Source organism: Pygocentrus nattereri, chromosome 12 (genome assembly GCF_015220715.1).
Source record: "Pygocentrus nattereri isolate fPygNat1 chromosome 12, fPygNat1.pri, whole genome shotgun sequence".
Lineage (NCBI taxonomy): Eukaryota > Metazoa > Chordata > Actinopteri > Characiformes > Serrasalmidae > Pygocentrus > Pygocentrus nattereri.
In genome coordinates, this window is record NC_051222.1 from 41,798,201 (window position 1) to 41,812,241 (window position 14,041).

At 41.0% G+C, this 14,041-nt stretch overlaps 2 protein-coding genes across 4 annotated transcripts in view; one reads left to right on the forward strand and one right to left on the reverse strand.

Moving 5' to 3' along the window:
- The window catches only part of gpank1 (G patch domain and ankyrin repeats 1), an 11,916-nt gene extending 5,571 nt beyond the window's left edge, over positions 1-6,345 (reverse strand). Inside the window, exons 1-3 of one of the 3 annotated variants that reach the window (XM_017687737.2) lie at positions 6,279-6,336; positions 3,577-3,671; positions 1,777-2,069 (exon numbers count right to left, since the gene is read on the reverse strand). In XM_017687737.2, coding sequence (XP_017543226.1) covers positions 1,777-1,984 — 208 coding nt within the window. In that variant the 5' untranslated portion in view covers positions 1,985-2,069; positions 3,577-3,671; positions 6,279-6,336. Of the gene's footprint in view, positions 1-1,776; positions 2,070-3,576; positions 3,892-6,278 lie in introns of those variants that run through there. The other 2 variants (XM_017687738.2, XM_037543419.1) reach the window with 2 other exon arrangements.
- On the forward strand, positions 6,182-13,423 carry LOC108414832 (gastrula zinc finger protein XlCGF57.1-like). The gene is made up of 3 exons (XM_017687733.2): positions 6,182-6,238; positions 8,035-8,269; positions 8,921-13,423. The coding sequence occupies exons 1-3, from the start codon at positions 6,182-6,184 to the stop codon at positions 9,838-9,840; spliced, it is 1,212 nt and encodes a 403-aa protein (XP_017543222.1). The 3' UTR covers positions 9,841-13,423.
- The last annotated feature ends 618 nt before the right edge of the window (positions 13,424-14,041 follow it).

Sequence of the window (14,041 nt, forward strand, 5' to 3'; positions counted from 1 at the left end):
GATTACTGTATATCAGAGATTACTGTATATCAGAGATTACTCTAAACCAGAGATTACTGTATATGGGAGACAACACTAAACCAGAGATTACTGTATATCAGATTACTCTAAACCAGAGATTACTGTATATGGGAGACAACACTAAACCAGAGATTACTGTATATCAGAGATTACTCTACACCAGAGATTACTGCATTTCAGATTACTCTAAACCAGAGATTACTGTATATGGGAGACAACACTAAACCAGAGATTACTGTATATCAGAGATTACTCTACACCAGAGATTACTGTATATCAGATTACTCTACACCAGAGATTACTGTATATCAGATATTACTCTAAACCATAGATTACTGTATATCAGATTACTCTATACCAGAGATTACTGTATATCAGAGATTACTCTAAACCAGAGATTACTGTATATCAGATTACTCTAAACCAGAGATTACTGTATATCAGAGATTACTGTATATCAGATTACTCTAAACCAGAGATTACTGTATATGGGAGACAACACTAAACCAGAGATTACTGTATATCAGAGATTACTCTACACCAGAGATTACTGCATTTCAGATTACTCTAAACCAGAGATTACTGTATATGGGAGACAACACTAAAACAGAGATTACTGTATATCAGAGATTACTCTACACCAGAGATTACTGTATATCAGATTACTCTACACCAGAGATTACTGTATATCAGAGATTACTCTAAACCAGAGATTACTGTATATGGGAGACAACACTAAACCAGAGATTATTGTATATCAGAGATTACTCTACACCAGAGATTACTGTATATCAGATTACTCTACACCAGAGATTACTGTATATCAGAGATTACTCTAAACCAGAGATTACTGTATATCAGAGATTACTGTATATCAGATTACTCTAAACCAGAGATTACTCTAAACCAGAGATTACTGTTCATCAGAGATTACTCTAAACCAGAGATTACTCTAAACCAGAGATTACTGTATATCAGATTACTCTAAATTAGACATTACTGTGTATCAAAGATTACGCTAAACCAGAGATTACTGTATATCAGATTACTCTACACCAGAATTTACTCTAAATTAGACATTACTGTGTATCAGAGATTAAGCTAAACCAGAGATTACTGTATATCAGAGATTACTGTATATCAGATTACGGTATATCAGATTACTGTAAATTAGACGTTACTGTATATCAGAGATTACTGTATATCAGATTACTCTAAACCAGAATTTACTCTAAATTAGACATTACTGTGTATCAGAGATTACGCTAAACCAGACAGCGCTCTAAATAAGAATTTGCTCTACACCAGGAATCTAAACAAAAATCAGAATTTACTGTAAAGTGTGGCAATTCTGCCCCCATCAGGACAGTCCGGAGTACTGCAGGGAGAAGAATATGTCTATAGCAGGCATGTCTGATTGAAGCATGATTTTGTTCTGTAAACCTCTATGGTAAGAGCGCAGTGCACGGTGCAGAACCGTGTTGTGCTGTTTTCTTTCTTCTTATTCTCTGTATTTTGTAAATGTGTTGGCGTGTTCACACCAGCTGTCCTTTAGACTGAGTCAACCAATAAAGACGCTCCAAAATTACGTGGAGTAAATTCTTGTTCCATTAGGGTTCATTAAAGGGAGGAACGTGTTCTCTTCGTTCTGCAATGAGGCCATGTCTGGATATGTTTCTTTCCAACACTGAGGACATTTCAGAAAGTAACTGAGAGCCTATGCTGGTTGCTCAGTTAAAGTTTCAGATCACTCACTCTGTCCTCTTCTCCGTCGTCTCTCCTTCCAGTGCTCTTTCTTCTCCTTCTGTCCATTCGCACTCTCTTCTCCAAGCAGACTCTGGTAGAAGTCTCTGGCCTCCTCTCCGCTCAGCAGAGCTCCACCTCTCTGATCCTTCGCTTTTTCTCCCCCCGTCCAGCGCCGGTCCTCCTCTTTTGCTGGGGTGAAGAAGCCCAAGACGCTCATGACTGGATCAGAACCGGAGCATCGCTCCTAATCTGTTTTCATCAATGCCACCACCATTCGGGCGTTACAGCTGTACAGACAAAAGCTGACAGGGAGAGAGTTGAGGTTAAACAGAGGACACGCCCACCACAGCATCAGCTTAGGGATACATCGATACGGGAGGTCTGGGTCAAAGCTGATATCTGACATTTTAGAGCTTCTAAACTTTATCATGTGTTTCATTCAGTGAAACGCCAACACACACTGGATGAGACGCTCCACACTTAGGGTTCAGTGTTATGGACAGTATAAATGACTCAGAACCCATTATGTATTATTTGGTATCTAATATGAATTATTCAGAATGCACTATGAATTACTCGGTATCCGCTCTGAATTATTCAGAATTTATTTTACATCACAATAAACCAGAATTTATGGTTTAGTGTAATATTTACTTCATTGTGATCTCTGATGTATATTCAGGTTTAATGTAATCTCTAGTGTAACCTCTACTTTGACGCAATCTCTAATTTATTGTGATCTCTATTTTCATGTAATCTCTAGTTCAGTGTAATTTATGAGTTTCAGTAGTCTCTGGTTTACTGTAAATTCTAGTTTAGAGTAATCTTTTATTTACAGTAATCTGAATAATAAATACGTATATAGGTAAATGATAAATAAGTAAACCAGAATTCACTATAAATTAGAGATTAAACTAGAGATCAGACTAAACCAGAATTTACTCTAAAACAGAGATTAGACTAAACCAGAATTTACTCTAAATCAGAGATTAGACTAAACCAGAATTTACTCTAAATCAGAGATCAGACTAAACCAGAATTTACTCTAAATCAGATATCAGACTAAACCAGAATTTACTCTAAATCAGATATTAGACTAAACCAGAATTTACTCTAAATCAGAGATCAGACTAAACCAGAATTTACTCTAAATCAGAGATCAGACTAAACCAGAATTTACTCTAAAACAGATATTAGACTAAACCAGAATTTACTCTAAATCAGAGATCAGACTAAACCAGAATTTACTCTAAATCAGATATTAGACTAAACCAGAATTTACTCTAAATCAGATATTAGACTAAACCAGAATTTACTCTAAATCAGAGATCAGACTAAACCAGAATTTACTCTAAATCAGAGATCAGACTAAACCAGAATTTACTCTAAAACAGATATTAGACTAAACCAGAATTTACTCTAAATCAGAGATCAGACTAAACCAGAATTTACTCTAAATCAGATATTAGACTAAACCAGAATTTACTCTAAATCAGACTAAACCAGAATTTACTCTAAAACAGAGATCAGACTAAACCAGAATTTACTCTAAATCAGAGATCAGACTAAACCAGAATTTACTCTAAATCAGAGATCGGACTAAACCATAATTTACTCTAAATAGAGATCAGACTAAACCAAAATTTACTCTAAATCAGAGATTAGACTAAACCACAATTTACTCTAAAACACTCTACTCTAAGATCAGACTTAACCAGAATTTACTCTAAATCAATTTAAACTAGGCATTACACTGAACTAGAACTTCCCTGCTGTGTGGTGGTGCTGCCCCACCAGGACAGTACAAACCTTAGCTAATAACACATTCTCTGTAGGAAGAGATGATGAAGGTATCCAGGAACATGAAGCCCCACTTTCTACACATGATGTTTATTTATCAGCACCTACAGATATGAGACATTACAAATATCAGTCAACAACATCGGCCCACAGTCTTAAAGATGGTTCTTCACAAGCTCTTCAGTAAAGGGGACTGTATTAGAACTATGACTTCTACACAGAACCACTGCATGTTTACATGGTGAAAGGGTCCTCCAGACTGAGAGTCCATTCAACATAAATGATGAACTAACCTAACTTTGTGTAAATAGAGCACAATATAGAAATATGTCCACATATGCAGTCGAGACTGTAGAAATTCGGAAAAAAGCCGCGTCAAACACCATTTCATTTTATAGCAAATTAGTTTGGGCTGGTTTATGTTTATGAACCTGCATACTCGATGGAATTCCATCAAAATTACTCAAAGAAGCACTGCCAGTCATTATAAACCCTATTTTACCTATTGTAAACTCGTCCCTTAGTCTGGGCCATGTACCCAAAGCTTTTAAACTAGCAGTTATCAAACCCCTGATGAAGAAACCAAATCTTGATGTCACCGTTTTGTCTAATTACAGGCCTGTTTCTAACTTACCGTTTATATCAAAAATCTTAGAAAAAGCTGTGGCCCAACAACTTCATACATATCCACACAAGAACCATATATATGAAAAATTCCAGTCTGGATTCAGGACACACCACAGCACTGAGACAGCTCTAGTTAAGATAACTAATGATCTTCTTCTTGCCTCTGATCAAGGCTACATATCTCTCTCAGTGCTACTTGACCTCTGCGCGGCTTTCGATACAATAGACCATAATATTCTCCTAGAAAGGTTAGAAAACATGGTTGGAGTCACAGGGACGGCCCTATCATGGGTCAGATCTTACCTATCAGAATGTTATCAGTTCGTCAGTGTAAATAATTTATCTTCCAATTATTCAAAAGTGAGATTTGGAATTCCACAGGGGTCTATATTAGGACCATTACTATTTACACTATACATGTTACCGTTAGGCACAGTTATAAGTAATCATGGCATAAACTTTCATTGTTATGCAGACGATACTCAACTGTACATATCAGCCAAGCCTGATGACCAATACAGGTTAAAGAAAATAGAGGACTGTGTAAAAGACGTGAAAGGCTGGATGTCACGCAACTTCCTCCTATTAAACAGTAACAAAACAGAGGTTCTCCTTCTGGGTCCAAAATTAGCAAGAAGTAAATCACCAGATTTAATCTTAAATCTCGCCGACTTTCCAGCCACACCTGGATCAGCAGCAAAAAATCTTGGCGTTATAATAGATTCAGATTGATCATTCGATCAACACACAGGCGGCATCACTAGGACAGCTTTTCTACATCTTCACAACATCGCCAAGATCAGAAATGCCCTGTCCCTGCGTGATGCAGAAACACTAGTACACGCCTTTATTACTTCCAGGCTAGACTACTGTAACGCGCTACTGTCAGGATGCACGAGCAGGAATTTAAACAAACTCCAACTAGTCCAAAACGCCGCAGCCAGGGTCCTCACTAAAACTAGAACATCTGATCATATCAGTCCAGCGCTATCATCACTTCATTGGCTGCCTGTTAAATTCCGTATTGATTATAAAATCCTTTTATTGACGTATAAAGCCCTACATGGTCTCGCTCCTGAGTATCTGCAAGACCATATTTCTCATTATGAGCCATCACGACCACTCATATCCCAGAGCGCTGGCTTATTAATAGTTCCTAGAATTCCTAAGGCTGCAGCTGGGGAAGAGCTTTTTCTTATAAAGCCCCCAAACTCTGGAATGATCTTCCAGAAACTGTTCGGGACTCAGACACAGTCTCAGTCTTTAAGACTAGGCTGAAAACTCACTTGTTCAGTTCAGCTTTTGGTAGCTAATGTTCCCCCTAGATAAAGGCAGCAGATCCAGGGGTCCATGGACACAGGGAATTATAGTAAACTGAGACGCTGGTGCCGTCGTCCCGCTGCTCGCACGCGGTCACTCAGGTTTGTGGACGGTGGAGTGGAGGGATGCCAGACTGTCTCAGAGTGCTGCCGTGTCTGTGTGTCCTTCTGGTTCTCTCCTGTTAGTTAAGCTGTCATAGTCAGATCTGCCGGAGTCGTTAGCCGCACTCTGGAAATGTCCACATTCCCTGTTTATGTACAAACAGGCAGAACAAAACTAATTCCCTCTCCCTGCTTTCTTTCCGAGTGAATGATCGCCCACCTGTCCGGCTGGACACTGAAGGACGACTCAGTACAGGGTCTGTGTTCTTCTCCACCTCTGCTCTGGAGTGTTTATGGTTCTATATAGAACCACTGCTTCCTTTCTGAGACGTCTTTTAAGAGAGAACAGTTCCCATATGAGTGCAGCTGAAGATTAAAGCGAAACAAGGCCTTTCCTCTCAGCAGGAAATGGAGCAGTCTGAAGATTCAACCTTTAAAAATCCGTGAAATGACTAATTTCTCTAAATTTGATCTAAAACGTTCAGAATCAGTGAGCAGCTCGTTTTCTTCACCGCTCCGCGCCGATAAACCCACTAAACGGCCCAACCCAACGCCATTTATACACCATGCCCACTACTCCGGAGTCTCCTGAACACGCTGGAGTGGGTAACAGCGGGAAGAGGGTCAAATAAGGCGAGTTTTCTCCTGTCTGTACATATTTACCTGCTCTGGATCCATCACGGTCGGTCCTCTTCACTGCCAGCTGAAGTCGTGGAGACCGACTCGCTGCTCCACCTACAGGCTGGAGTCTGAATGACTTCACCTCGGCGCTCAGGAAACGGAGTGAAAACGATGTATTAATCACTGGAATGGGTGGAGGAGAGCGCCACCAATGTCCCAAAAGGTCTATATTAATACCTGGCTGAGATGTAAACACAGCGGTTTGGTGTGGTTCTAGATAAACTGACCGAGTCAGAGCCGTTCACAGTGGTGGTGATGGGAACCAGACGTCCCCCTCTAAAAGCTCCTCACAGTGGTGGTGATGGGAACCAGACGTCCCTCTAAAAGCTCCTCACAGTGGTGGTGATAGGAACCAGACGTCCCCCTCTAAAAGCTCCTCACAGTGGTGGTGATGGGAACCAGACGTCCCCCTCTAAAAGCTCCTCACAGTGGTGGTGATAGGAACCAGACGTCCCCCTCTAAAAGCTCCTCACAGTGGTGGTGATGGGAACCAGACGTCCACCTCTAAAAGCTCCTCACAGTGGTGGTGATGGGAACCAGACGTCCCTCTAAAAGCTCCTCACAGTGGTGGTGATAGGAACCAGACGTCCCCCTCTAAAAGCTCCTCACAGTGGTGGTGATGGGAACCAGACGTCCCCCTCTAAAAGCTCCTCACAGTGGTGGTGATAGGAACCAGACGTCCCCCTCTAAAAGCTCCTCACAGTGGTGGTGATGGGAACCAGACGTCCCCCTCTAAAAGCTCCTCACAGTGGTGGTGATAGGAACCAGACGTCCCTCTAAAAGCTCCTCACAGTGGTGGTGATGGGAACCAGACGTCCCCCTCTAAAAGCTCCTCACAGTGGTGGTGATGGGAACCAGACGTCCCCCTCTAAAAGCTCCTCACAGTGGTGGTGATGGGAACCAGACGTCCCCCTCTAAAAGCTCCTCACAGTGGTGGTGATGGGAACCAGACGTCCCCCTCTAAAAGCTCCTCACAGTGGTGGTGATGGGAACCAGACGTCCCCCTCTAAAAGCTCCTCACAGTGGTGGTGATAGGAACCAGACGTCCCTCTAAAAGCTCCTCACAGTGGTGGTGATGGGAACCAGACGTCCCTCTAAAAGCTCCTCACAGTGGTGGTGATAGGAACCAGACGTCCCTCTAAAAGCTCCTACAGAAAGTTCCTACATGAACTGGTTCTGAATTCACTGCCTGATGACTGAGACGCTGTTTTATGAGAGTTTAGAGAACTTCAACTCCATTCATGGTGGAGGGAGACATGCAGGGCGCTGTGCGGCAAAATAGTCAGGCTTGTCAGGAAAAGGGCGGGAAAAGACAGGCAACCTAGAAATTGAATGGAGGACGGAAGTAAACAAAGATGAAAATGAAGGAATCGACTGTTCTAGACGTTATTGGGTTAGATTAGCATCATTTAGGTGAAGAAGATGGACAAGTTATGCTTTAAAATAATAAAAAAAGACCAAAATCGTGCCTAATTGACCAGAAGCAAAGGCTAATCACCGGCTTCTTGTACGAATTTTCTCGTTCCACCTTAAATGAGGCAGCAGTTGAACCACATGCTTCACTCCCTAAAGGTCATATGTAATACGATTCACCTCGATGAAACGAGGTGCTGTAGCTTTAATCTCAGTTTTAATGTTTGAACACTGTAGAACCCAGAAACAGCAGAATAAACTGAGTGCAGAACAGCACCCCCTGTTGTATTCCAGCCTCAGTGTTCCTCAGTGCTCCACACTCCAGCCCAGCAGGTGGCAGCAGTGCACCAAACATCTCAGCTGTCCAGATCCACACAGCTCCATCAGCAGAAGAAGCGGAGGAGGCACTGATCGGTCAGTAGATCCTCACCTGGAGAGTCCAACACTGAGAGACCTACAGAGCCCAGACCAAAGGATGAGCAGCGTTAAAGAGGAGTGTGAGGATGTCAGTGTGATGGAGGCGACTGGACTGATGAATGAAGACCAGCAGATGGACAAAGGTCAGTGTGGAAGATGAGATAGATGAGCAGATGGATGATAAACAGAAGATCCAGCAAGAGATACTGCAGAGTAAATGTTCCACGTTAATATGATTCTCTCAGATACAGAAACACTCAGTTCTGATGTGTGTTAATATAAAGAAATGCATAGAAAAGTGGACTTTAAAGAGATTAAGGGTCACCAGACATTTTCACTTTTGACAGGTACCAATTTTTCTAAGTATGCAATGCAATATGTGGCCTGTATATTACAGATAATATTACTGCTCCCATAACCCCATAATTATATACAAAGTGTCTTTCTTACCAGAACCAAATGCAGCCTTATTAATCTCCAAAATAATCCCATAGTTCTACACCAACCAGACCTAAACACATCTTTATTAATCTTCAAAATAATCCCATACTTCTACACCAACCAGACCTAAACACAGTTTTCTTAATCTCAGAAATAATCCCATAGTTCTACATCAAACATACCTAAACACGGCTTTATTAATCTCCAAAATAATCCCATAGTTCTACACCAACTAGACCTAAACGTGGCTTTATTAATCTCAGAAATAATCCATAGTGCTACACCAGCCAAGTGATCTGTTATTAACATATTTATGAATACAGTCACTTGTTTTGCCACAATTTTCATTACAGAAGAGGTTTTACAAGACAACATCAAAGAGGAGCACAACCCGGAAGTGAAGCCGTTTCAAGAAGATTCCAGCTCACAGGAATGTCTTGAAAACTCTGAGCCTGGAATCAGCTTCAGTGACTCGTCCCACCCAAGAATTCATACCGGAGAGGAACCCTTCACCTGTTCACAGTGTGGGGAGAGTTTCAGCTATGAGAGATCTCTGAAACGGCACCTGGACGTCCATGAAGGAAAGAGACCTCATCAGTGCTCTCAATGCGAGTGGAGCTTCAAGAGTGTATCACATTTAAGAGAACATAAGAAGACTCACACGGTGGAAAAGCCATTCTCTTGCTCCCACTGTGGATGCAGCTTCAAGCGTTTGCCGGATTTACGACGTCATGAAAGGACTCATCTTGGAGATACAGGAGAAAAGCCATTCTCCTGCTTTCAGTGTGGTAAGAGTTACCTGGTTTCAAGCCAACTGAAAGCCCACATGATGATCCACACAGGTCCAAAGCCATATACATGCTCTGAGTGTGGAAAGGGTTTTTTAATCCCAAGCAAGCTCAAAGCCCACACAATGACTCATACCGGAGAAAAGCCGTTCACCTGTTCCGAGTGCGGAAAAAGTTTTTCGAGATCGGCCAACCTTAAAATCCACATGCTGATTCATAGCGGAGAAAAGCCATTTGGGTGCTCTGAGTGCGGAAAAAACTTCTCATCATTCAGCAATCTTAAAACCCACATGATAACTCATACTGGAGAGAAGCGCTTCACCTGCTCTCTGTGTGGAAAGCAGTTTTCCAGATTATCCAACTACACTGTCCACATGAGGATTCATACAGGAGAAAAACCTTTCTACTGCCACCTGTGTGGAAAAAGCTTTCGGCAGATAGATCATCTAAAGAAACACCAGGAGAGCGTCCATGAAAGAGTTTAAGCCTTTAGATCAACATATGAAACTTACTTTAAAAAAAGGACTGAAGGATTGAGAGTTAACGTTACAGCATCTGTCCTGAGAATTAACAGTAATGGTTACATAATTGGACACAATCTAGTTGCCAAAGGGATTCGTTTGCTTTTATTTAAGCATGTTCTTAAGTGTGTTCTTTAGAAAGGTCCTAAGAAAAAGTCTACGTCAGATTCATGATGTGTTCTTAAAGCGCAGAACTGTTCTCACCTTTGTGCTCTTGTGTGTGTAGATTCTGTTCTTACCTAAGAACAAATGTCAAATAAGAAAGCACTGGTGAATGTCAGAATCTTTGTCGGTTTTAAGAAGAACTTTCTTTTTAAGTACGGTTGGTGATTGAGGCCCACTGTTACTTCCACACCTGCATACTACCTCCACCATGTATGAATGTTGGTGTGATGTTCCTGTTGTAAAATACAGAACTTCCAGTGCCGTATCCAGTCTAGGGTCAGGCCGTGACAGACAAATGGGTGTGAGCTCTCTCCCCAGACCTGCTGCCAGACCAGACAACAAAATGTAGTTACAGTATGTTATAGGTGAAGTTTGGGGGAAGGAACTGAAAACCTTCCTTCTTCCAGTCTAACAGCCTATAAATTCACATCCTCACTTCCGTTCCTGTGACGAAGTGTTCACAATCCCCACCAACCTATCATCTCCCTATTCCTCTGTCCTACATCAGTCCGACTACAGCTGTATGAGGAGGTCTGGCTTTCGAGCTACAGGTAGAAGATGCCCAGAACTCCAGCCCAAATTCTCAGAGTTCTCCCCACTCTGTCAATTGGGCTTCCCTGAACCTCACAAACACCATTTAGAGCAGGTCAATTTTCTTCAAAAGCTCAATATCTGGAGACACTTCAGACAAGGGATTTTCAAAGCTGTGCCAGTGCGTGTTCCATGTTAAAAACAAGGCATTTTCCATTGTTACAGAGACGCTTTTCACCATTCCTCCATTACCCAACACTGATATATCTGATCCTGCCAATCAGGAACTTGATTGTAGTTGGAACTAGACACTGCAAGGTCGATCTCCAGGAACAGGGTTTGGCATCACTGGACTAGAGAGATCTGCAGTTCCTTAGATACTCTTGTGGAACCTTTGGCCAAAACGGCCTGGATATTTTGCCTTTGGGTCCTTGGGGAATGTTTGGCAGTCTGGCCACACCTGAGAAGAGTTCAGTGATAGCTTAGAAGAGTGGTTCCCAACCCTGGTCCTGGAGAACGCCCAGCTCAAAACACATCTGATGCAACTAATGAGCTTATTAACAGCCCCTTCCTGAGTAGTAGAGATTGTGTTAAAGCAGGACAACATTAAAATGTGCAGGGCAGGGGCTGAACCAGGTCCAGGGTTGGGAACCTGTGTCTTAGAACATGGTTCAAAATGGTTTTGTAAGCCTTTTCCAGGCTGATCTAGTACATCTACAGCTCACCTCTTTTGGATTTGCTTTTGGTCTGGTGAGAAGTTTTAGCTTTAGGGAGGTTCACATTCAGAAGGGCTGGCTTCAGTTTGATTCATGGGTTAAATGAAATTTGGTTCACTGTTACTCAGATTTACATACTTGGCTATAGATTACTTGAGTAGCTAAGGGGATGGTTACTTTTTCACATGGATAATGCGCATGTTAGATAACTTTGCTGCCCTTAAATAAATAAAATATTAAAAATTGTTTTGGTGGCATCCATCGGCATACTATGAATTACACTGTTTTTGCATCACTTGACCTCTTTACTGTAAAACAATGCATTTTAAAACTGAAATGCTGAATTCATGTCAGAATTGAACACAAACTACTTTAAAACGTAAAGTCACAGCTATTACTGCTTTCCACTGTCCAGCACTATAAACAACATTAAATCAGTGTAATGGATCTGCATGTTAGTAAATGCAATCTCTGAGTTCACTGCATTTCACTGTGCTAGCTCTATATCAATGAGGCAAATGCATTTCAAGTTCAAAAAAGAGGTGAAAACAGTGTAGTAGAGGTTTTGTTTTTCATTTTGGCATGTGTCAATGTGATGTGTACAATGCATTTCAAAGTTTTCGCTGTTTATTTCAGTGAGAGAAATCTGTTTAAGGTACTGCACGGTGTAAAGCAGTACAGCTGTGCCTTCATTAATTCTTGAACTGGATTGTGTCCAATTCTGACACCAATACAGCCTTTCAGTTTTAAAATGCAAACACTTCTGCATTGTTTTTCAGTAAAGACATCAAGCAATGTGAAAATAATGTAATAGAAGTATTTGTTTTTCATTTCCTTTTGTGTAACAGGGTGAGAGTGTTGTAAATCTGAGAAGCCCCCAATTTGAGTAGATATCACACTAGGGAGACACTTATGGGAATTCTGAGATGATGCCGATGTCTGATGTTTTTGTTTACATATGTAACAATGTTGTGGCCAATGGAAACTTGTTTATAAAATGTAGAACCTGAGACTGAATCCTCCTGGATTGCCAGAAAAATTTTACATTTATTTGTAGAGTTCTGTTTTGGTGTGAACTTACTTTTGTTATTTAACCTCTAGAAGGCACGTAATTTAAACTGAAACTTTTGAACTGCTTTTTTGTTTAGTTGTTTTGCACAAAAAAAGAAAATATGATTAAGGCACCACCATCGTTGGTGCAGTAAGTGATTATTTGATTTGAATGCTTTGTTCATATTTGTACTCAACAGCAAAAGAAACACATCCCTACCTTCAGTGCTCCTTTAGAAGCTCTGTCCCCAAATTCATGGACATATGAATTCATGGGCAAACGACACTAACTTATTTTGCTGCTTCACAGAAACAACAAGTCCAGTATTGTTTTGTTTTAATGTTTCCTACCTGTCCAGCAGAAAAAGAGCAGCCTCCACATTCCTTTTTCATGCCTTTTACCTCTATATGAAGTTAAAGTCAGATTCTCATTTTCCAACATCTTATTCAGATTTTTCCATTCCAACTTAAATGGTGCAGCACTTACATTCCGGCACCTCAAGTTCTTGTCCGAATTTTTTTTCGTTTCACCTTAAGTATTGCAGCAGATACATCCCATTGCCTCAGCTTCTTGATTGAATTTTCGAGTTCTACCTTCAATTAAACTGCTGCACCATTTAAGGTGGAACCGAAAAATGTGAATAGGAAGCCAAGTTGACCTACACTGAGAGGTCTCTCCACCGTTGAAAGGTGGTGTTAGGAGTCTTGCCCAAGGACTCTTATTGGTATAGTGTAGGGTACTTGCCCTGCTGGGGGATTGAACCCCAGTCTACAGCGTAGAAGGCAAAGGTGTTAACCACTACACTAACCAACCACACCACTACACTAACCAACCAATTAATTGTTATAATTTTCCCTTTCCACCTTAAATAGAGCTGGAGTTGCCTGGTACCTCAGCCCTTTGTTTGAATTTTTCCATTCCAGTTTAAATGTTGCAGCAGCAACATTCTGGCGCCTCAGGTTATTGTTCAAATTTTCCTGTTCAGTTTAAAACAAAAATAGTTTTTTCCTTTGTAAGAAATAAAAGTTCAGCTTAAATGTCTCTATCTGGTAGAAGACCAATAAACTGATGTGTTAATTTGTAATTTTGTGTTCACTATTATTATTATTATTATTATTATTATTATTAATAATAATAATAATATTATTTTTATTATTATTATCCTATCCCATTTTCTGACTTCTTGAAATAGTATAATACTGGACAGTATCTACCATAAACTCCTGCTCTGTGGTGGTACTGAATGCAGCCCAGCAGTGCTGCTGACTGCCCCAAATTGGCGGCGCCTTTGACGTGCTGGACGTAATGCAACATCTAGGTAAGTATATCTATGGGTAAATCTGCCATGGGCTCAGAGAAATATGTCAGTAAGCTAACTAACTCAGGTAAATCTGCCAGTAACTGGGATAAAGACGTCATTACGCTAACTAACTGAGGTAAATCTGCCAGTAGCTGAGATAAAGACGTCATTACGCTAACTAACTGAGGTAAATCTGCCAGTAGCTGAGATAAAGACGTCATTACGCTAACTAACTGAGGTAAATCTGCCAGTAGCTGGGATAAAGACGTCTTTACGCTAACTAACTGAGGTAAATCTGCCAGTAGCTGAGATAAAGACGTCTTTACGCTAACTAACTGAGGTAAATCTGCCAGTAGCTGGGATAAAGACGTCATTACGCTAACTAACTGAGGTAAATCTGCC

Bases quoted from the DNA above. Each gene is read 5' to 3' on its own strand.
- LOC108414832 (XM_017687733.2), top strand. From the start codon at position 6,182: ATGCCCACTACTCCGGAGTCTCCTGAACACGCTGGAGTGGGTAACAGC. The intron at 6,239-8,034 runs GTCAAATAAGGC...TCCACACTCCAG, and splicing joins TGGGTAACAGCGGGAAGAGG to CCCAGCAGGTGGCAGCAGTG. The intron at 8,270-8,920 runs GTCAGTGTGGAA...TTTTCATTACAG, and splicing joins AGACCAGCAGATGGACAAAG to AAGAGGTTTTACAAGACAAC.